The following is a 19,517-nucleotide window of genomic DNA, read 5'->3' as shown; positions in this document are numbered from 1 at the left end:
ATCAGGGCCCCACGCTGGGGCTGGACCCCAGTCAGATACCTCTGCCCGGCGCGGGTGGCCGCTTCCCCGAAGTCCACACGGCTCTTCCCCTTCCTGCCCCAGGAGCCAGGACAGAAGTCACACGGTGAGGCCTCCAGCAAGAGCCCTCGTCCCTCCAGCCCATCCGAATCCCAGAGCCCCAGAACACAGCGGGCAGCACACAGGCTCGGGCTCGCCTGGCCGCCAGGGGACCCGGAGAGCTGACTTGATGAGGCAGGGACTCCTGTCTGTCCCTCCCACCCGCCTTCCCTCTGAAACCACCTCGTCTCCCTCCCTGGCCGTGTGGCCATCTCTGCACCCGGCGAGTCATCACTCTGTTCTCCTTTGGTTCTGATCCAGATTCACTCTTTGGCGTGAAATTCACTCCCCAATCCATAATTCTACCCGCAACGTGGTGGAGCAGATGGGCCCACAGCACCATCTGCTGGCCATTCTGGGCTCTGACCCCAAACTCAAGTCACAGTAGGGGCCCTGGGGCACCAGCGGCAACCCCGACCAACCAGCCCCGAGGCAAGTGAGGACACCGGGGAGATCTGAACCCAGCTGGACCCCAGGCCGCACATCCCCAAGAACAGACGCTCGGTAACACTGCTTCTGGCCTTGCCCTGTGCCCAGTACGGCTGTGCTGGTTAGGAAGACTGGGAAGGTGCAGTTTCTGGGCAGGGAGCCGGGACCAGCCAGTGGGGGGAGGTGCCCTGGGCAGGCCCCCACCCCTCAGGCTTCCCTAAGGAGCCAGCCGGTGACCCTGAGGAAGGGGACAAGACCTCTTCCAGATCTGACTTGGTGCCGGTGGACGCTGCGTCCATCTGTGCAAGCCATAGGCCAGGGGGTCTCAGGGGCCAGCCTGTTAGTTAGGCAGAAACTTGTGAGGCCTCAGGGTCTCCACCTGGCCCCCGCCCGAGGGCACACCCCTGGCTGCAAACCAAAGCAACAGGTGGCCTCTGCGACTAGGAAACTGGGTACACAGACAGGGGCACCGCTCCAAAGCGACACGGGGGCTTCGGTAGCAGGAGGCACTGCGGGACCACGCAGGTCCTGCCCCTTCCCTCTAAAGGTGCCTGCCTGCCCCTGGGTGGAGGCCCAACGAGCTCTGAGCCTGTCCCCAAGGCCTGTTCTGTGTCGCTGAGCTGTGCCAGCCTGTGCACGTACCCACAGCTGACGCCCAGGTATGGGAGAAAGTGAGGCCAAGAGCTACAGCCTGTCTCAACCCACGCCCTCCCGGCCGAAGTCAGGAGGGCCCCGTGGCTCCCCCGCCCCCTCAGCCCACTTGCCTTCTTTCTCTCCTGCTGGGCCCACAGCTCCCCTTAGTGCCCACAGGACAGGGCCCTCTGGTCTGTCTGGGGTATCCCTGCACCCCCTCACTGGGCACAGATACAGATGCCATGACCTGCTCCAGACCCACAGCCCTCAGGGCACCCCTACTGCCTCCTCCCACTGCTCTCCCCCCAGGCCCCTCCCCCGGCCCTGGGCTGCAGCTCAAGTCCAGCCGTGGCCTGTGTCTGGGCGCCGGGCTCTCCTAGCTCCGTCCCCTCAGGTGCATGGCCTTCCAGTTCCCCAGGCCCTCTTCGGTCCCCTCTCTGAGAGCAGCTGGGAGGGGTCAGGGGTCTGCACTTGTGGGGCCTGGGCAGCCGCCAGTAGAAACACCGCGGTTCAAGAATCAGAGCTCCCTGCTCCGCCCCAGGCCGCAGAGCACCTTTCCTGGGCCCGCAGTGGGGGTCGCGGGGATGAGAACACACGAGGTGCCAGCGCCCCGCAGAGGGTACTGCAGGGAGGGAGACGAGCGCCCTCCTTACTTCCGGCCCCAGGGGGCGGGCAAGTGCCTCCCCACCGGGCGTCGGCACGCCCCCTCTAGCTCCAATGCCTCTCGCAGTACCTGGGGGCTGTCTCCGAGGCCGCTCGCCACCCTGCGCCGCTCAACCCCCCACCCCGCGCACCCGCCCCCTCCCGCCCTGCGCCCGCTCCTCATCCGGGCCGTGTTCGCCCCGTACGGACCGCGCACGGAACCCACGGCCCTACCACGCGCTGGCCCCCGTCAGCCCCCGCTCCGCAGCAGGCCCCGCCCCGCAGCAGGCCCCGCCCCGGAACGCGCGCGCGCCGTGACGCACAAGATCTGTGACGCACAAGGTCTGCACCGCACGCCGAGCCCAGCGCCATCAGGAGGCGCCGCCGCGTGGGCGTGGCTATCCGCTTTACCGCAGCCCCAGGTCATCACGATCTCCCCGGTCACCGCGATCTCCCCGGTCTCCGCGGGGAGATCGCAACCCTAGGCCATGGCCCCCGCGGCCGCCAGCCCCCCGGAGGTAGTCCGCGCGGCTCAGAAGGACGACTACTACCGCGGCGGGCTGCGGAGCGCGGCGGGCGGCACCCTGCACAGCCTCGCGGGTGAGCCCCCGCGGGGCCGTGGGGGCGCGAAGCGGGCCGACGAGCCTCAGGCCCTCCGGTCATCCCCCCGCAGGCTCGGCCAGGCCCTGCTCGCCCCCCCAAGACCTGAGGCGAAGGAAGGAGCGAGCGCCCCGGGCTTTGCCCCCTGCTGCCGGGGGCGGGGGTGGGGGCCGGGCACCAGGCGTGGAAGAGTCCACGGCTCTGGGGACACGGGGAGTCTCCCGTGGAGCAGCGGCGTCGGAGCCCAGTGGAGGGGCAAGAGCGTGGGGTGGATTCCAGACGACAGCGGGCTCCTCTTCGGAGTAGCCGAAGCGAGGCTGGGCCGTAGACTCGGGCGGGTAGCCATGGGCAGGTTTTGAGCAGGAGAGGGACACGACAGGATCAGAACAAATGGCCCGTGTATTCGTTTTGCTAACACATTCACTTACTCTGCCAGACACTGTTCTCCGTGCTTCAGAACGTTAACTCATTTTATTCTCGACACATCCCTGTGAGTGGGACCTGTTGCTAGTCCCCTCCTTAGAGACAGGGAAGCGGGGATTCCAGAAAGATCTTGTAACTTCCTGAGGTCACAACCAGCAGTGTGGGGAGCTGGGATTTGATGCTGGATGGGTGGTCTCGGCTTGAGCTCCTGGTCACTGTACTACACTGTCCTTGTGGCCCTTCTGGGCTCTAGAGCAGTTGCCCAGGCGGGTCCTGGACGGGGAGGTGGCTACAGGTTGGTAAGTTCTCAGGATACTCGGTGGCCCAGGCGAGGCAGGTATAGATGGAGAAGAGTGGACAGCACAGGAGGCCAGGGAGAGAACAGAGTGTGGTTTAGGACAGTATCAGCCGCGTGGAAGGGTGACGGGGCTGGGCCTTGGCAGCAGGAAGGAGGCTTGTTCCTAATCCTTACGCTGCACCACCCTCGCCCCAACCCCTCGGAAATGACGTGGTTCCTCCTCTCAGGTGCGAAGAAGTGGCTGGAGTGGAGGAGAGAGATTGAGCTGGTGTCGGATGTCGCCTACTTTGGCCTCACTACACTGGCAGGTAGCAGCCCCTGGCAGGATCTCAAGGCCCACAACACACGCCGAGCCCAGAGGACAGGAGAGGGGCTGTCAGCAGAGTGAGAAGTTTCTGGAGGTGCTTCTCAGTGCCCCCGGAGCTGGGCCGCATGCAGCCTCAGGGAAGGAGAGAACCCCGAACCCTTTCCCTAGGTGGGAGGCCAGGCCCTGAGCCCAGGCTGGGGCCTCTGGAAGCTCTGCAGTACCCCTGTCACATCTGTCTGGGACCGTTTCTCCGTGGCTGAACCCGTGGCCCTAGAGGGGTCCCAGCGCTGAGCCCGGTCACGGGGCCTGGGCTATGAGGATTGTAGGGACCCAGTACGGAAGTCGCTGGCAGGTCCCTGCCTGTCTCTCTCACCGGTCCCTCTCCCCACAGGCTACCAGACCCTCGGGGAGGAGTACGTCAGCATCCTGCAGGTGGACTCGACCCAGGGCCGAGTGCCCTCGAGGTTGCGCCGCGGGATACTGGTGGCGCTGCACACCGTCCTGCCCTACCTGCTGGACAAGGCCCTGCTCCACCTGGAGCACGAGCTGCAGGCCGATGGTGACGGCGCCTGGCCCTCACGGGGCAGCCTGGCCCCCGGTGCCCGTGGCCAGTCGGGGACAAGACGCTGGATGCGCCGGTGCACGGCCGCCTTGACGGAGCAGCAGCAGGGGACGCTCCTGCGGGCTGTGTTGGTGTTCAGGCAGGGTCTCGGGTGCCTCCAGCGTCTCCACGTCGCCTGGTTCTACATCCATGGCGCCTTCTACCACCTGGCCAAGAGGTTCACAGGCATCACCTACGTAAGTCACAGGTGCCCCCTGGGCCTGCTCTTCTGCAGGGGACCTCCGTCCCCGAGCACAGTCACGGGGCCAGAGCTGAAATCCTCCACTGGAAACGTGAGTCTTGTCAGGTCCCGTTTTGCTGAAAGACCTGCGCAAGTCTGGTTTCCGTAAACTCTGAGGGTAGGGCGAGTCTGTCTTCCTGCCGCCAGCACATGTGGCCGCCCCGCTCTGTACCCTGAGCGCAGGCCTGGGGCCCTGGCTCCTGGGCCCCGTGCCCACCCTTCCAGGCCACCCTGACAAGAGGGTCAGGTGTAGGGACACCCTGATGGTGACCCTACAGCGACCCTGTTGCCGCCAGCATGCCCACTAGCCTCCCCTGGGCTCCGTCCGCCGCAGGCACTCTGACCGTCCTGAGTCTCAGCTGATGCCCTTGCTCCCAGGTTCACCCGGAGGCCTTCCCTCGGGCCCCCTGCCTCCCCGGAGGTCTCCAGGCTCCCTTGGCAGTGCTGTCCCGGCACGTGCACCCCCTCTCCTGAGCCCAGCCCCAGTCCTCACCGCGTTTGCTCTACCTGTTAGGTAGGGTGTTTGTTAAGCTGCTGCCACAGAGGGGCCTGGAAACACGGGCTCGACCCAGTCAGGGCATTGGGGGCTGCCACGGGGCTCTTCCTACACAGGCAACCAGGGCCCTGCCCCTCGGGCTCCAGGCTCTGGCCAGCCTGGCTGACCTGACTGTCCCCATTCCCCGGGGGGAAGGAGACAGAAGCGGGGGGCAAGCAGCTTTCCCTTGGGGGACGTGGCCGGGAGTCCCAGCTGCGGAACATCACCCGGGTAGTCTGGTGCCTTGCTAGAAGCGGGAGCTTCTGTTCCTCTCACGGGGCTGAGTAGCGGGTCTGCCACGCTTGGCGCCCCTCCCATCCCACTGGGCGCCGCTGCTCAGGCTTCCCAGTTCTTGGGGGCCTGGTCGTCCCCCCTCTCCCCGCGATACCTTGCCTGCAGCCTAGTGACTGCAGGCTTCGAGGTCCGTGGCCGTCCTCGCTCAATGCTGGGCTCCCGCCGGGGGTGATGCCCTGAGCTGTCCAGCTGTGCCCCCCAGCTGTCACCCAGCGCAGAGCCTGCCAGGCGCTGCTGCCCCATCCCGCAGCCAGAGGGCAGGCCTTGGCTTCGTCCCACAGGGGAGGCCTGGCCCCTGGGCCACTCAGTGCCTCACGCCAACGGATCATGTGACTGTCCCCCCCTCCCCGGGTCCCTGACAGCTCCGTGTCCGCCATCCGCTCGCAGAGGACCCTCGGGCCCGTGCCAGCTACAGGCTGCTGGGGCTCGTGTCCCTGCTGCACCTGGCACTGGCCGCGGGCCTGCAGCTCTACGGCTTCCGGCAGAGGCAGCGCGCCCAGAGGGAGTGGAGGCCGCAGCGTGGCCTGTCCCACCGCAGGTGCGCAGGGCTGTGCCGGGGCGGGGGCTACCCAGCGCCACACGGAACTCAGGCTCAGTTCTGTCCCATCGTCCCCCCTCTCCTGCCAGGAGCTACACAGAGAGAGCAGTTTCCAGAACCTCGCTGTGCACCCTGTGCCTGGAGGAGCGCAGGTACTCGACGGCCACGCCCTGCGGCCACCTGTTTTGCTGGGGCTGCATCACCCACTGGGCCGACACCAAGGTGAGCGTCCTGAGCGTAGGCCCCCGGGCCACCCCCGCTGCACTGGGCCCGCTGCCTGCCTCCACAGCCACGCTTGTTCAGTGGGGGGGGGGGGGGGGCTGGCTGTTTTTAAAAGCCCCTGGCTGGGATGGAGGCAGGGAGCTGTGGTGGCCGGAAGCCTGCTGTGACAGCTCTGCTCCCAAAAGGAAGGCCCCAGCCACCCACCTGGGAACCCTCGGAGCGAGAGCCGTCTGCTCGGCCTTGAGATCTCAGGGTGTGGGGTCCAGGAGGCCAGAGCAGGGAGCTCTGCCACCTTACTCCTGCACTGGCTTCAGGGAGGGGCCGGTCCCGGGCCCCCGTGTACCTCCGCCCCGTCTCTCCTCGGGGCCTGAGGTCAAGCCGCCTCGTTACTGGGATGTCCTGTCCACACGCTGCCCAAGGAGCCTTCCTCAGGGCCTGCAGGGCGCGGCGGCTGCAGCCTCCTCCGTGGGGTCCAGGCCGTTCTGCGAGGCCCCGGGGCACAAGCGTGCCTGGCAGGCAAGGGGCTGACCTTCCCGGGCCAGGAGGGACCCGGCCCTGAGGGTGGGGACAGGGGACCCGTGAGCTCACACCCAGAAACTCCGAGAGGTTCAGGTCAGCCACGGTCGTTCCGCGGCCAAGCGCCCTCCCTTGTCCCAAGTTACCCGTGGCCTGGCCATCTCCTCGCTGGTCACCGTCCCTGCTCTGCTCCCCGACTGCCTGCATCATCTCAAAAAAATGTTTTTCTGTCCTAATGGAGATACACGTACATCCGTGTTTTACTGGAGATGCCAGTCGGGGAGGGACCCCCGGGGTTGTAGGGGTCACAACCCCTGACCTTCCTCCTCCCCCCACAGATGGAGTGTCCCCTCTGCAGGGAGAAGTTCCTCCCCCAGAAGCTGGTCTACCTGCGGCACTACCGCTGACCCGACGGAGGGAGGAACCCAGGAGTCTTTCCTGATGTCAGGAGGAAGTTTATTCTCAAAGTTGACTGTACTTGCACAGAAATCATGAAACTCTCAAGTCTTTTATTCTTTTTCACATAAGATATCGTGCCAGCCGCCGGGGAGGACAGGCGCTGGACCTGGACCTGGACCTGGCCGTGAAATGGCTTCAGGGCAGGTTGGGCAGGGCCTGCAGGGCTGCCAGCCAGACAGCTCAGCACTTAAAGAGAACTTCCCTCCCTTCCCCAAACCCGTCGTTTATATCCAATACCAGGCACACAGTGAGGGCAGGGCCAGACGGGCCAGGACTGAACAAGGGCCGGGAACCAGCAGCCTGCCTTCCCAGCGTGGTCAGTCTTCCAGCCCAAACGACCCACAAACCTTAACCCTCGTCACTGGAGCTGGCTCTTGGGGCGAGGGGGCACAGCCCTTCCCAGAAAGGAGCGGTGATTGCCCCCTAACACATTTGGCAGATGCCTTCGAATAAATGTCAAGTTTGTTTCCCGTTTTAGAAAATGGAGGGTTTCCCTGGTGGCGCAGTGATTAAGAATCCGCCTGCCAATGCAGGGCACATGGGTTCAAGCCCTGGTCCGGGAAGATCCCACATGCCGCGAAGCAACTAAGCCTGTGCGCCACCACTACTGAGCCTGCGCTCTAGAGCCCGCGAGCCACCACTACTGAGCCTGCGCGCCTAGAGCCCGTGCTCCGCAACAAGAGAAGCCACTGCAATGAGAAGCCCGCGCACCGCACCGAAGAGCAATCCCTGCTCCCCGCAGCTAGAGAAAGCCCGCACTCAGCAACAAAGACCCAACCCAATGCAGCCAAAAATAATAAATTTTAAAAATAAAATGGAAGTGTGTGTCCTGGCCTCTGAACACGAGCCGTCTCCTCCTGCTTGGAGCGCCTGGCGGGCCCCAGCCAGCCTGACCCACTGAGGCCACCCGTCTCCAAAGCTGGTGGTGGGCCAGCTCGCCTACACCGGCTCACTGCTGTGTCCAACACACTTCCTGCCACCTTTTTTGTTATTTTCAGGTTTTTACATCTACCTAAGCTGTGCAGAGACAGGACTTTGCCGTAGGCATCCTTACAACAGCAATTCCACAGAAGTGCTGGTGTGTTAGCGCCGTGAGATGAACGGAAGCCCGTGTGGAAGGGGCCCCTGCAGGCCGCTTCTCCCTCCATGTGACTCTGTGGGAGCGGTGATGCAGGAACAGCGACTCCTCGGTGAGCAGAGGTCAGCCCCAGAGGCAGGCCGTGACCGTGGGCCCTGCTCCGGACAGGCAGGAGCCCCAGGGGAGGCTCCACGGTTCCCAAAACCCCTTACTTACACTCACCAAGTGCCTGCAATTTCCCGTATTTCCCTGTGCATTTACCAGGAAAACAGTATGAAAAACAAAACAAAAAAAAGTCTAGAGTTTGAACACCTCAGGTGCCACAATGTGGTAATAAAAGTACCGATTTGGACATCATTTACACATGAAGTTAAAATTCAGGATCGGGTACACAAATGGTCTTCATACGGCCTCTTAAAAGCAAGAGGAGTTCAATTTCAGCTATGCAAAACCTGGCAAAAGAAAAGCCAGGCGGTAAACACTCGAAGTCTGAAACCCGCACACAGATGGAAACGGCGCTTGCAGCAGGGAGTGGGAACAGACCCCCGGTGTCTGGGCCGCGGCCTCAGCAGCACGGCCCGCCCTCCAGGGAGGCCGCACTCCCCCGCCAGGCCCTCACAGTGCCAGAGGCGTAGCGGGTTAGATGAAGACTACAGGAGAGCAGCGACGTTGTCTTTAATGAAGTTGGAATTAAAAAGTCACTCGGTAAAATGTTTACGAGTATTGGTTTTTATCACATCAAAAAAGTTGACATGCAGGTCAGAGCTGTTTCCCTGTAGAAAGTGGGAAGCCATGTGTTAAAAGCCACAGAACTGGCTGCTCCTGCCAGGTGTTTCTGAAAAGGGGCTGCTGCATGAGAACACGTTTAAGTTAAAACAACCCTTCACGTATCAAAGAAATGTGTCAAAATAATCTCAAACAATTAAAATATATATATTTATAATTCCAGGCCCTCAGAAGCAATCATGGTAGTTAAGAACGAAGTTTTGAGTCATCATGATAGAGGCCAACTCAACACATCTCTAGCGAGATGAAATTCGGAAACCGGCATTAGAGCCCAGAGTTGCTGCAGAATCTCCTCCACGCGCCGGACGGACAGGCGAGCGTCCTCCGGGGCCACGGTGAGCGTCCTGGGAGGCAGCAGCTGGCGTCCTGGCTCCTTCCGCGGGCCCGGCCCCCCGCCCCCGCCCCCCAGCCCACACGGCTGTCCACCCGGCCTGCCCTCTGCAAGGCCAGCATCTGGACGCCTGACCGGCACTGGAAAATAAATCAACGCGATTCGGTTTAAATGCCAGTTTCTTCAAGAACCTGATATTTCGGTTACAAATAATTGAAGCTCCTTTTTAAAAAGAAAATAACTCCCTTGTAATCAACTACTTTATGTGAGGAAAGAAGACGGCGTCACAGCAACTTGCGGCCGTCCAGGGCCCGCGGAGGGCGGCCGCGTCTAGCTGGCGAACGTCTTGCCCACGTCCTCCTTCCCCTTGTACGTCCTCTTGCCGTGCGTGAACGGGATGTACCGGTACTTGATCATGTGCTGGGGACAGGCAGACGCGTCTCAGCACGGCTTCCCCGTGACCCACCTTCCCTCCAACTCTGAGCCCCAGCTTCTCCACATACCGGGCGTGGAGCCAGAGCTCCGGCAGACGCCCCCGTCCCCCCACTGCCCAGCGGAGCCGGCCGAGCTGCTGGAAACCCTGAGGGTGTGGGATGGGCTTCATGATGCCCTGTGTGCCAGACAGGCTAGCGCTACTGAGCTGGGGACGTGGGATAGGTGGCACCCGGGCCCAGGTGGTTGGGGGGGTGTGGAGGCCAGGATGAAGCCGCACCACCCTGTCTGGCAAGGCCCATTCTAGGGTGATGTTGGCAGAACACACCATCCAGGAGGTCCTGGGCCCTGACTGTCCCACAGTATGATGTGCCAGACCTGAGGGTGTTAACTGGCTGTGCTGTACTGGCGGGGAGCGGGCACCACACCCATCAGACCTGCAGGGAGAGCAGGGTCCACACGGCCCTCCCGTGTCTCGGGCCCGAGCCAGCTCTCCCAAAGCTACCAGTACTGGGTGGCACTGTCTCACGGTGCAGAATCATCTGGGTTTTTACCTTTATTTGCCTCTTCATCGTGATACAGAAAAGCATGATGAAGTACATGACCAGGATGGGCCAGAACACCGGGACGTTGAACGCCTCAAAGAAGGTGCAGACCATCGCCACCAGGATGCCCTTGGTCGCTGCGTGCCTACCGGAAGGAGAGAAGGTCAGTGCTGGACGGAGGCCCCGAGGAGGGTGTGGGTCTCCACTTGCGGAGCGGGGTGGGCGCTGCGTGTGGCATGTCTGACGTACTACGTGGGACCACGGACACAGCGTTCTTAGTCCCTTGGACACTCGAAGTTTTCTGAAATTACAGAAGTGTAAAACAGCAGTGGGGGCCCCGGCACTGCCCAGGCCAGCAGCTGGGGGATGCAGATGCCCCCCATGTGCTGCTGGGGCCCACGTCTAGAAATCCAGTCCCGAGCCTCAAGGCTTGAGTCCCACACACGCCCAGCAGGCCATCCCCCAGTGGCCGAGCAGTGTCCCCAGGAGAAGCAGGTGGAGTCAGGCCTCAGGGCCACCCTCCCTCCGGCTTAGGGCCCAACCCATCAGGGTCACAGCCCTCCTTAAAATCCCCCTTGGTCTCCCTTTCCTAGAGAACAAAGGCCACCTCAGAAGGCGGGCAGGACCCGGCCTTGCCCGCTGCCCACCCTCCCCCGGCAGCCCCGGGCCCAGCGATTACACTCATCCCACAGGGACTCACCGAGCACCTGCACGGCCACCCCTGCACCAGGAGGACAGGCTGAAGGGCAGCAGCTCTTTGCCTTCACTTTTGTGACAACACAGGACAGACACGTTCACAGACCAGCCCCTCCCGCAACACACACACACTAGGGGGTCACCTCCATCCTCCTGTCACATTCGTACTTGTCACAGCATCACACACACGTGACCGCCTCCAGGAGGCCTGGGGACGCCCAGGCCACCCTGAGGACCGAGTGGGGAGAGAGCTGGGCTCCCTTCGGGCCACCGGGGGGGCGCCGTGCGCAAAGCAGCGTCCCCCCGAGGCCAAGTGTGCCACATACCCGGGACCCGCCTCCCCAGAAGCAGCCTCTTTTCTGCGGCATCGAGGTGCAGCAGTGTTACCTTGGGAGGGGGGTGGGCACTACAAGGCCCCGTTACCCCCCTCCACGCCCAGCGGGCACGCTTCACGTTCTGGGTGAGTCAACGTTCAAAACGAGGAAACACAACAGAACTGGCGTTTCTCCAAGGAGTCTAAGCTGCTGGCTCGCTGGGACCGAAGCACCTGCCCCCGTCTCACGGCCATGCGTGGGGACGAGCGTCCTTCGCAACCACCGTTAGGAAGTGACTCACCAAAACTTAAACTCTGGGAGCCTTCGAATGAAGGGCCGGAACTCCTCATTCTGTTTGGTTGGTAACGAGGGGCCATCATCTGAAAGGCAGAATGTCACCCAGAGGTGAGGCACACAGTGTACCTTGTCGTTTCCACAGCTGCCCTTTTAAGGTTCCCTAGAGCTTGTGAACCAGCAGGCCTGATACGTGACAAACAGATTTACATCCTTTAACCGGACATAAAATGGGGACCTTCAGTTGATTTAGAAACCGATTCACTGCTTTAGAAAATCTGTATTAGAATTTCTTTTTAAGACCAGTTTAAGTGATCACATAAAAATTCAACCACACGCTGATTTTCAGGAACGTGTCAACTATACAACACGAGGTACAGGGAGGATGAAAGTCAACAGCCCACGAGAGCACACAGGCGGGAGCTGTGCATCCACTCTCAGGGGCGCTGGGCTCAGGACGGCCACCCTCTGCAGTGAGCCGCGAGCCGGGCCTCGGGCTGAGGCCCCCAAGCCGCCTCCCACCCCACGTGGGAAGGTGCCCTCCCCAGTTAACAGATGGAGAAACTGAGGCCTACTGAAAGGGCCTCTTGTTTCCTAATCCCCCCAATGCAGCACCAAATGAAAGGGTTGTTTCCTTTGCTATTTTCATCAAATACTCCACAGAAAAAAATACACAGGCTCCGATCGTGATGTGAACAGGCTGCGTAAAGTGTGCCTCTGCCGTTAACGACTGTGCCTCTGACTCCATGGGCTCCACAGGAGCTGCGTCGGGTTTTCCCAACAGTGGCTGCGACGTGCCGGAATGGAGGCCTCAGCATCCGGTCGTGAGCCATCCCCGCCCCCAGCTGGCCCAGCAGGTGTGTGCCAAGGCCCCCACCTGGCCCAGGTACGCCAGGAGCAGCCAGAGCCACGAACCTTTCAACCCATCGTCCTCAGGGGACACTGGGGGGCCAGTGGCCTCAGTCAGCCATGTGGAGCCGCCGTGGAAGCTTGCTTTTGTGAGAAAGGGGCCTAACAGGCAAGCGTGGAGGGGACATGGACGGGCCAGCTACCCAGGAAGCAGGCCCTGGCTCCCCACACCGCGGGACCTCAGCAGGTTCCACAGCCTGACGGCTCACTTTCCCCCTCTACCACATGGGGGTGACAGGAGCGCCTGCCTCCTGTGACTGTCACGAGGGCTTAGCAAGTCGTTCCACAAACTTGCCAGGATCACTGAACTTGCAGGTACATTTTAAGCACCCAGAGAACAGTCCCCAAAATTTAGATTTCAAATGTTTCCAGAGAAAATGGAGCAATCCTGGGAAGTACAGAAAGCCCACAACTCTCCCCAAACAGAGCAAAGTGGACAGTCTCTACTCTACCTGAATCTTCCATTAAGGAAGGATCCACTTTTGGAGAAAGGAAAGCTATGAAGAGATTTAGATGGTAGATTCCCAAGGCGTAGGTCACGATGTACCAACCCTGGAAGAGAAGGAGAAACGGTCAGTGAGGCCACCCTGAACCCATTCCCTGTCTGGACTGAACCAGGACATGGAGTCATAACAAGTGACCGAAGTGCAGTGAGCAACCATGCTGACAGTTTATCTTAAACTGCACCGTGGGTCTTGAGAGTGGATAAGCCAAGGTCCACACGGCAAACGTTTTCAAGGGTCCAGTTAGGTGCACCCAGAACGTAAAGCCACCAGCCCCCCGGAAGGCAGCAGAAACGGGGGTGCTTCACAAAGCCTCACACCCGACCTGCACACCCGCGTCACAAGCCCTGCCCTCGGCCAGCGGCGCCTGACCCAGACGCAGGCTCCGGACCAGCCTGAGACACTGGGGCTCGGGCTCCTTCCGGCGGGCGGTTCACACCACCGCACACTGTGTCAGGAATGTTCATAACGTTTGCCCAGAAGAAACCCAGAGCCGGAAAATCAGTAAACCAAGCACAAGTCAGCAAAGTGTCGTGGAGCCAAACCCCCCTCAGGCGGCACAGAGAAAGGGGCACACGTGCCACATGACTCGCTCTTAGAGGACAGACTTCATCCGATCAGAACCACAGCTGCACTGCAGGAGCAACTGTAAAAGCCTGAACATTTCCACACAAACGAGATGAGCCCTTTCCACCTCGAAACGTTTTCAAGTCAAACAACAAAGACCTAAACGTGCAGAGTTAACAGCTGAGTTAACTCTGCACAGGGAGGAGTTAACACACAGCTCCTCGTGGCAGGCTGAATCTGAAGGGACGCCAAGTCGGGTAGAGACTCAGCTCGGAGCACAGGAGAACCAACCCGTACGAGATGCACCCGCCCCCGCCCAAATCCCCCAAGTCAAGGTTTCTAGGTCATTCATTCCACTGAGAATGGACCAAGGTCCAGGTTCTTAAAAAAATCTAGACCCGATCACAGCAAACTGAACATCAGTTATAGACACCCAATACAGACCGCACCCTGCTGCAGGGCCGGACCGGGGCCCCACCGCCTTCGCGCCGAGCCAGGGCTAGGCTTCCTTGTAGGAACACAGACACAATACCATCCAAGGTCAGGTCTCTATGCTCAGCTTAGGTGAGAATTCCCCAGAGCACTGGACGCAGCACAGCACCCAGTAGGTGAAGTACCCATCTGCGCACACACTCCTAAACCTTGGGAAATACCTGGAAGGAGGGTGTTTGCTTTCAAGGAGGGGGAGAAAAAGCCTCAGCCTCCTTCCTCTGGACACAAGGGAGCATGAGCTGCCCTCCTCTCAGGGTCTACAGAGCCCTCCCGTCCAGGAGCCTGGCACTCACCAACGGTGCGGGGAGGGCGTCCGTCGCCTGGAGGAGCCGTGCCGCCCTCGGTCACCCCACCCGGCCCTCCTCGGACACCAGCACAGCTCACGGCACCCAGGGAATGGGGTGGCCAGTGCGGGTGATTTTGTCCCTAGAGTCCCCAGCCCCCGTAAGTCCCGCCCGAGGCAGGGTCCAGGAGCGCCAGAGGGTCCCCTGTGCAGACCAGGACACTGGCGAGCGCTGTCACCTCACCAGGCCCGGCTGACACCAAGACTGTCCTGGGAAGTCCAGCAACAGAACACAAGGAACTTAGAACGGGATGAAAACATTTAAAGACAGTCACTGAAGTCTTTCTTATACTTGGTGCTTAGCTGTAAAATTATCTTTAGAGACCCTTTCCTTCACCATAAACCCACCTAATCCAGAGACAGAAGGAAAAACAACACCCCAGCCAACACCACAGTGCAGTCACCGCCACCCCCCACCGACCTGCAGCAGGTAAACTCGGATCATGTAGACGAAGCTCAGGCCCAGCGTCACCACCCATCGCACAGCCGTGTATGGCGTAGACTTGTCGAGCCAGGACTGATAGATCTGGAAAGAGAGTGCCCACGTTACAGAGACCCTGCAGTTCCTTCTGCAGGGCGCACTTCTCGCCAGCATCTGCCTCAGATTTTAAGTCAATGGCACTAAGCGGTGACTACAATTAATCCAACATTTGCAGTGTTTCCTGAGGCAAGTCCACCCCTTAAGCAAAAATACTACAGAACCACCTCTTGCAGCAAGTACTCCTACAGCATCGGCCCAAGGGGCCATCGTGGGGAGACTGAACTTAAACCCCAGAGAGGATGGGACAGAGAAAGGAGAATGTCACCACCCTGCATGTGGGACTCCACCCGAGGTCCCGTCCCAAAGCCCGCCTCCCCCGGAGCCGGTCCCAGCCCGCCCAGGAGCCGCAGAGCTGACTGCCTTAATCCTTAGATTCACATGTGTGCACACGTGTGCCTACGTACACGTGTATGTGTGTGTGTAATTAATATACACGTGTGTAGTCTAAATTTAACTTTGAGACTTTAATGATGAAAAATTTCAACCATTCGTGAGAATGAGCCTCCACGTGCCAGCACCTGCTTCAATAATTAGGAACTTCTCCAGATGCTAGTTTTTAATTTAAAAAATCAATTACAGTTTTAGTTTTGAACCAAACTGTGCGATTCTTCGCTGAGTTAGACTCCTTCCTCCAGAACTCATAGGCCTCGCTGCAGCCCCAAGGGGTATTCCCGCCACGGAGCGCAAGCCTGGGCCAGGGCCAGAGGGGCCGAAGACATGGGTGTCCGGACGAGGGTACAGCAAGGGCAGAGCAGGGGCCGCCAGGTCCATCCCGCCCAGGAGCTAAGAATGGTTGTTGGAAAAAAACACAGAAGACAAGTACATGGCCTGAACCTCAGGAGACCCAGCACCCTCACGGCAATGGGAAAAGCTTCTGAGAGGGTGAAGAGGGTGAACGAGAGACCCAGGGAGGGGCCGCCCACCCTGCGGGGTCTGCCAGCACACTTACGCCCCAGGGAAACGTCCCAGGGTCAAGTCTCATTTAAATGTTTCCGCACTCAGTGACCTGAAAACCAACCTGTCCAAGTCTTGTGAAGAATCTGTACACCACAGAAGGTTTCCCGTGGACGGAATCTCCCACACTGTCACCTTCTGACATGCTGTATACAAGAAAAATACAACATACTTTTAAATTAAGTAAAAAGTACTCGAGGACTGGATCATTTTGCCCTATCTTCATCAACACCGTCAAGCAGGTTTCCTCAGCATTCACTGTTTCATCCACGCCGTGGCTTCCTTCTGTGTGTCTTTACCACCAGTCACCCAGAAAAAAGAAACCAGCCAGCGACACGCTTTGGTGGACAGCCAGGAAGGCATGTGACATGCAAAGCAGCAGCACCGGGTGGACTTTCGTTCCTGCTAATGTCACCTGGCTCACTCTCCTCCAGCAGGTCCCCAGGAGCCGCCCTCGCTGACGGCCAAGTCCTCTGGCCCCATTTCTGTGTCCACCTCCCGGGGCCGGTCCACAGCACGGGCCACCGCGCCCAAGCCTCCCCGGGGCTCGCCGGCCTCCAGCACCTCCTCCTGCCACTCCTCAGGCTCCCCTCGGTGCCCCCACTTCTCTAGGCCCCGCCCTGGCCTCTGTCCAGGCCACTGCCCACGGTGCCAGCTGTGCATCTCCAGGTCCTCCCAGACCCGATCCCCACTCCATGACCAGGATCCTCAGGTGATCATCCGTCTGCGTCCCAGTTCCTTATCTGTGCGTGGAGGTAATCCTATCTGCTCCTGACCATTTCAACATGCCCTGCGATTCCATGCGCATCTAGCCTGTGAGAACCCAGGTCACTAAGGGAAGCCAAGGGCATCGTCACCCCTATTCCACAACAGAGGATCAAGCCCCAAATAGCTTCAGCCACTTCTCAAAGTTAAGAGTAGCTCTGACGTCAGCTCCTGCAGCCCAACACACCCCCGCCTGAACCTCGGGACCAGAGGATGCAGAGGATGGAGGGCCCTGCCAGCCTGAAGCTGGTGAAGACGCCGGGGCAAAGCTCTCCCTGCCCGCAAACTTGCGGGCAGCTCCTTCCCGATCTGGCACCACGGCAGGGCTGGGGACCAGAAGTGGACTCCAGCTCGGAGTCTGTTTCCAGGGCCCCTGAGTGGCATGGCTGTGCGGGCTCAGTTTCCTCACTGGGGAGATGGCACCTGCTGGCACAACGGCCCTTCCCATTCAGACAGAAAACCACGGCTCCTGACGGCCCGAGCTGCCCCAACGCCCAGCCTGCGCACAGCGGGGCTGGGGCCTGAACCCACGCCCGCCGACACGTCCTCGCCACGTGCACTGAGCAAGTCCGCAGGCTCACGATGCGATCCCGGGTCCCAAGTGGAACAACGTGCCCGTTACAGCTGACCCTCGAAGAATGCAGAGTTAGGGGCGCCGGCCCCCAGCAGTCGACAAGCCGAGTATAACTTTACAGTCGGCCTCTGGATCCGCAGTTCAGCCAACCACGGACTGTGCGGTACCGCAGTACTTTTCTCGTGAAAACAATCTACACGTGAGTGGACCCATGCAGTCCAAACCTGTGTTATTCAAGGGTCAACTGTACAACTCAGGTATTAAAATAACCTGAGCAGTCCCACCACACACGTCATCACATCTGTGCTGAAAGTCTGTCATTCAATGACACCATTTCCTGGAGCCACCGTGTGGAGGCGGCCAGCTAGGCCAGCGGGTGCAGGAGTGCCAGGAGTACCACGGAGGAGACTAAGAAATGCCCTTTGCTCTCAGGGGAGCCGAGGCTGAACTGAACAGGCAAACTCCTAGTCCTGTCTTTTGAGAAGGTTTGTCTTTACGTTCAACTGGGAAAAATTCCATTTTTTAAAAGGGGCTACATTAGAACATGTTACCTAGGACAGCCAGCCACCCTCTTTAGGCCAAAGCCAGGCCAGCACAAAGCTACATCAGTAACATCATTTATCCTTCGGTTCCATACAAATTACCCCTTATTTTACGTTTTTATGACCAAAGTGTTTACCTTTAAAACGCTTCTACTTGAGCTGAGGCATTAAGGTGAACATCAGAAAAACCTGGGTATTCCTTTAAAGTACGTGCCGTAAGTAGAAATGACTGCTTCTAAGTCTCATTCTTTCAACCGAGCGTGTGCAAAATCTTCCCAAAACAAAACAGCCAATTTCAGATCACCTGGCAAACGACATACGCGGTAACGCACGGCTCCACACCATGGCTGAGCTTGCGTACAGCGACGTTTAGAACGTGAACTTTGGAGTCAAACGGCCCGTCTATGGCGTGACCCGCAGGCCACCTCGGCCGGCCCCACTCCGATTTGTAAAGCACCGTAGGCCCCTCCCGGGCCTCTGTGGGAGTGAGCGGCCAGCCGTGTTAGCATCAGCAGCAGGCCCGGCCCGTAGGGCGACCGAGGGAGGGAGGGAGCGAGTGGGTCTCCCTCAGACACGAGTCACACCTGTTCCCGATCGGGGCAACCCTCACACGGCTGGGTGTCTGCGGTCCTCTCCCCTCTGCTGTTCCAAGGCCGCCACCTCGAGAGAGGCCCCCTGTGACTGTCCAACAGGTGCCGGTCCCTCCCATCCTGTCACCCTGTTTTATTCTGTGTGGGAATCGTTTCTGATTGCTTTCCGCTTTCTCTCTCTATTGCCTCCTACTACAACGCAAGCTTCTTGAGGGGGAAGCCTTGTCTGTCCACTGCCAGTCCCACGGCCCACAGGGCCCGGCACAGAGCTCGCAGTGGGTACGTTCTCTGTTGGATATCACTGCTTCAGGCTCAGCCTCAAGAAAACACAGGCAAAAGTAAGACAAAACCATTCCAAGCAGAGACCAGGAGTATCACGTCTGGAGATTTGCGTACAGAGTTCCAGAGTCATCACTGCACTTGTCTGTGGAGTGGACCTCCCTCCTCAGATGGCCCCCGTTACACAGAGGACAGTCCCGCCTGGCGCACGGGTCACCCACAATTTGGCTCCCACTGCCTCTCCGTTCATCCCCCTCCCCATTCCTCCTGGGTCCCCAGCGTGGTAATTTTCCACACTTTTGCCGTCTGATGCTGTTCCCTCCGCTGAAATGCCCTTCCAGACCCCATCCACTCGAGCGCTCGGCCAAGCCCCGCCGCCGGCTGCTCCCTCCCCTGGGCGTGACCACCTTCCCGTCTCCACCGGGCCCTGACCACACCGTACCTGCACCACCACAACCGGGGGCCTCGGGGGGTCCGCCTTACACATCCTCTAAAGTGAGACCCACCCGACCGAGCAGCAGGCGCCCCGGGACGCTCCCAAGCCCAGATGCCCAGGGCAAGTTTCCGGAGGAAGCTCTGGGCCCAGCACGCGGGGCGCCGTCGGGCGGCTCGGCCCGAGCGCTCGGAATTCTCGGTTCGCAGAATGGCCAGGACCTGACCTCAAGACACCCAAGTCCACCGCGACGCTTCCTACCCAAATCCCGCAGGCCGCCCTGGGTCGGCGAGGGCACCGAGGCCCCACGGGCCCCTTCCAGGACGCGCCAGCGGGGGGCGGGAGCCGGTCATCGCGGCGACCCCAGGGGCCCCATTCGGCCCCGGCCCCGCGCGCGGCCCCCAAGACCCCGGCCCCCGCCCCGCCCCCGCCCCGCCCCACCCCACCCGCCGGCACCTCGCGGTCCACTGCGGCCGAGCGCGGTCTCCCGAGGGCCGCGGGAAGGAGGACGCGAGTGGCTGCCTGGCCGGCGCTTCGCTCGGTCCGGGAAGACGCAGCCGAGCACTTCCGCTCCGTCCTGAGCGGCACCGCCTCCCGGGCCTTCAAGATGGCCTCCGGGGCGGGGCCGAGAGCCTCCAACCATTTCCGCTTCCGGTGCGGGCGCCCAGGCCGTTGGCGGGGCGGTCGCGTCGGC

At 60.6% G+C, this 19,517-nt stretch overlaps 2 protein-coding genes across 3 annotated transcripts; one reads left to right on the top strand and one right to left on the bottom strand.

The window, feature by feature from the left end:
- The first annotated feature begins 2,210 nt into the window (after positions 1-2,210).
- PEX10 (peroxisomal biogenesis factor 10) lies at positions 2,211-8,485 on the top strand. The gene is made up of 6 exons (XM_032639705.1): positions 2,211-2,421; positions 3,370-3,450; positions 3,841-4,247; positions 5,483-5,658; positions 5,748-5,880; positions 6,735-8,485. The coding sequence occupies exons 1-6, from the start codon at positions 2,310-2,312 to the stop codon at positions 6,801-6,803; spliced, it is 978 nt and encodes a 325-aa protein (XP_032495596.1). The 5' UTR covers positions 2,211-2,309; the 3' UTR covers positions 6,804-8,485.
- Positions 8,486-8,634: 149 nt separating this feature from the next.
- RER1 (retention in endoplasmic reticulum sorting receptor 1) lies at positions 8,635-19,434 on the bottom strand. 2 transcript variants are annotated; one of them, XM_032639719.1, is made up of 7 exons: positions 19,280-19,434; positions 15,705-15,786; positions 14,567-14,671; positions 12,693-12,792; positions 11,339-11,417; positions 10,037-10,172; positions 8,635-9,470 (listed from the first exon to the last, which is right to left on the bottom strand). In XM_032639719.1, exons 2-7 carry the CDS (start codon positions 15,783-15,785, stop codon positions 9,381-9,383), a joined length of 591 nt encoding a protein of 196 aa, XP_032495610.1. In that variant the 5' UTR covers position 15,786; positions 19,280-19,434; the 3' UTR covers positions 8,635-9,380. The 2 variants fall into 2 exon arrangements, with proteins under 2 accessions (XP_032495610.1, XP_032495619.1); XM_032639728.1 differs by lacking the exon at positions 19,280-19,434 and adding an exon at positions 17,659-17,981 and having other exon boundaries at positions 8,846-9,470.
- Positions 19,435-19,517: the final 83 nt, after the last annotated feature.

The sequence above is a fragment of the Phocoena sinus genome, chromosome 1, assembly GCF_008692025.1.
Source record: "Phocoena sinus isolate mPhoSin1 chromosome 1, mPhoSin1.pri, whole genome shotgun sequence".
NCBI lineage: Eukaryota > Metazoa > Chordata > Mammalia > Artiodactyla > Phocoenidae > Phocoena > Phocoena sinus.
Note: the sequence above shows the minus strand (reverse complement) of the source record. Positions and strands in the feature narration are given on the sequence as shown.

What these genes read in the sequence shown, in the direction of transcription:
- RER1 (XM_032639719.1), bottom strand. Translation starts at nt 15,785, where the DNA reads ATGTCAGAAGGTGACAGTGTGGGAGATTCCGTCCACGGGAAACCTTCT. An exon ending in TTCCTTAATGGAAGATTCAG is followed by an intron (nt 11,418 to 12,692) that starts GTAGAGTAGAGA and finishes TCTGCCTTTCAG; the next exon opens with ATGATGGCCCCTCGTTACCA. An exon ending in CTCCCAGAGTTTAAGTTTTG is followed by an intron (nt 10,173 to 11,338) that starts GTGAGTCACTTC and finishes TCCTTCCGGTAG; the next exon opens with GCACGCAGCGACCAAGGGCA.
- PEX10 (XM_032639705.1), top strand. Translation starts at nt 2,310, where the DNA reads ATGGCCCCCGCGGCCGCCAGCCCCCCGGAGGTAGTCCGCGCGGCTCAG. An exon ending in CACCCTGCACAGCCTCGCGG is followed by an intron (nt 2,422 to 3,369) that starts GTGAGCCCCCGC and finishes TCCTCCTCTCAG; the next exon opens with GTGCGAAGAAGTGGCTGGAG. An exon ending in CCCACTGGGCCGACACCAAG is followed by an intron (nt 5,881 to 6,734) that starts GTGAGCGTCCTG and finishes CTCCCCCCACAG; the next exon opens with ATGGAGTGTCCCCTCTGCAG.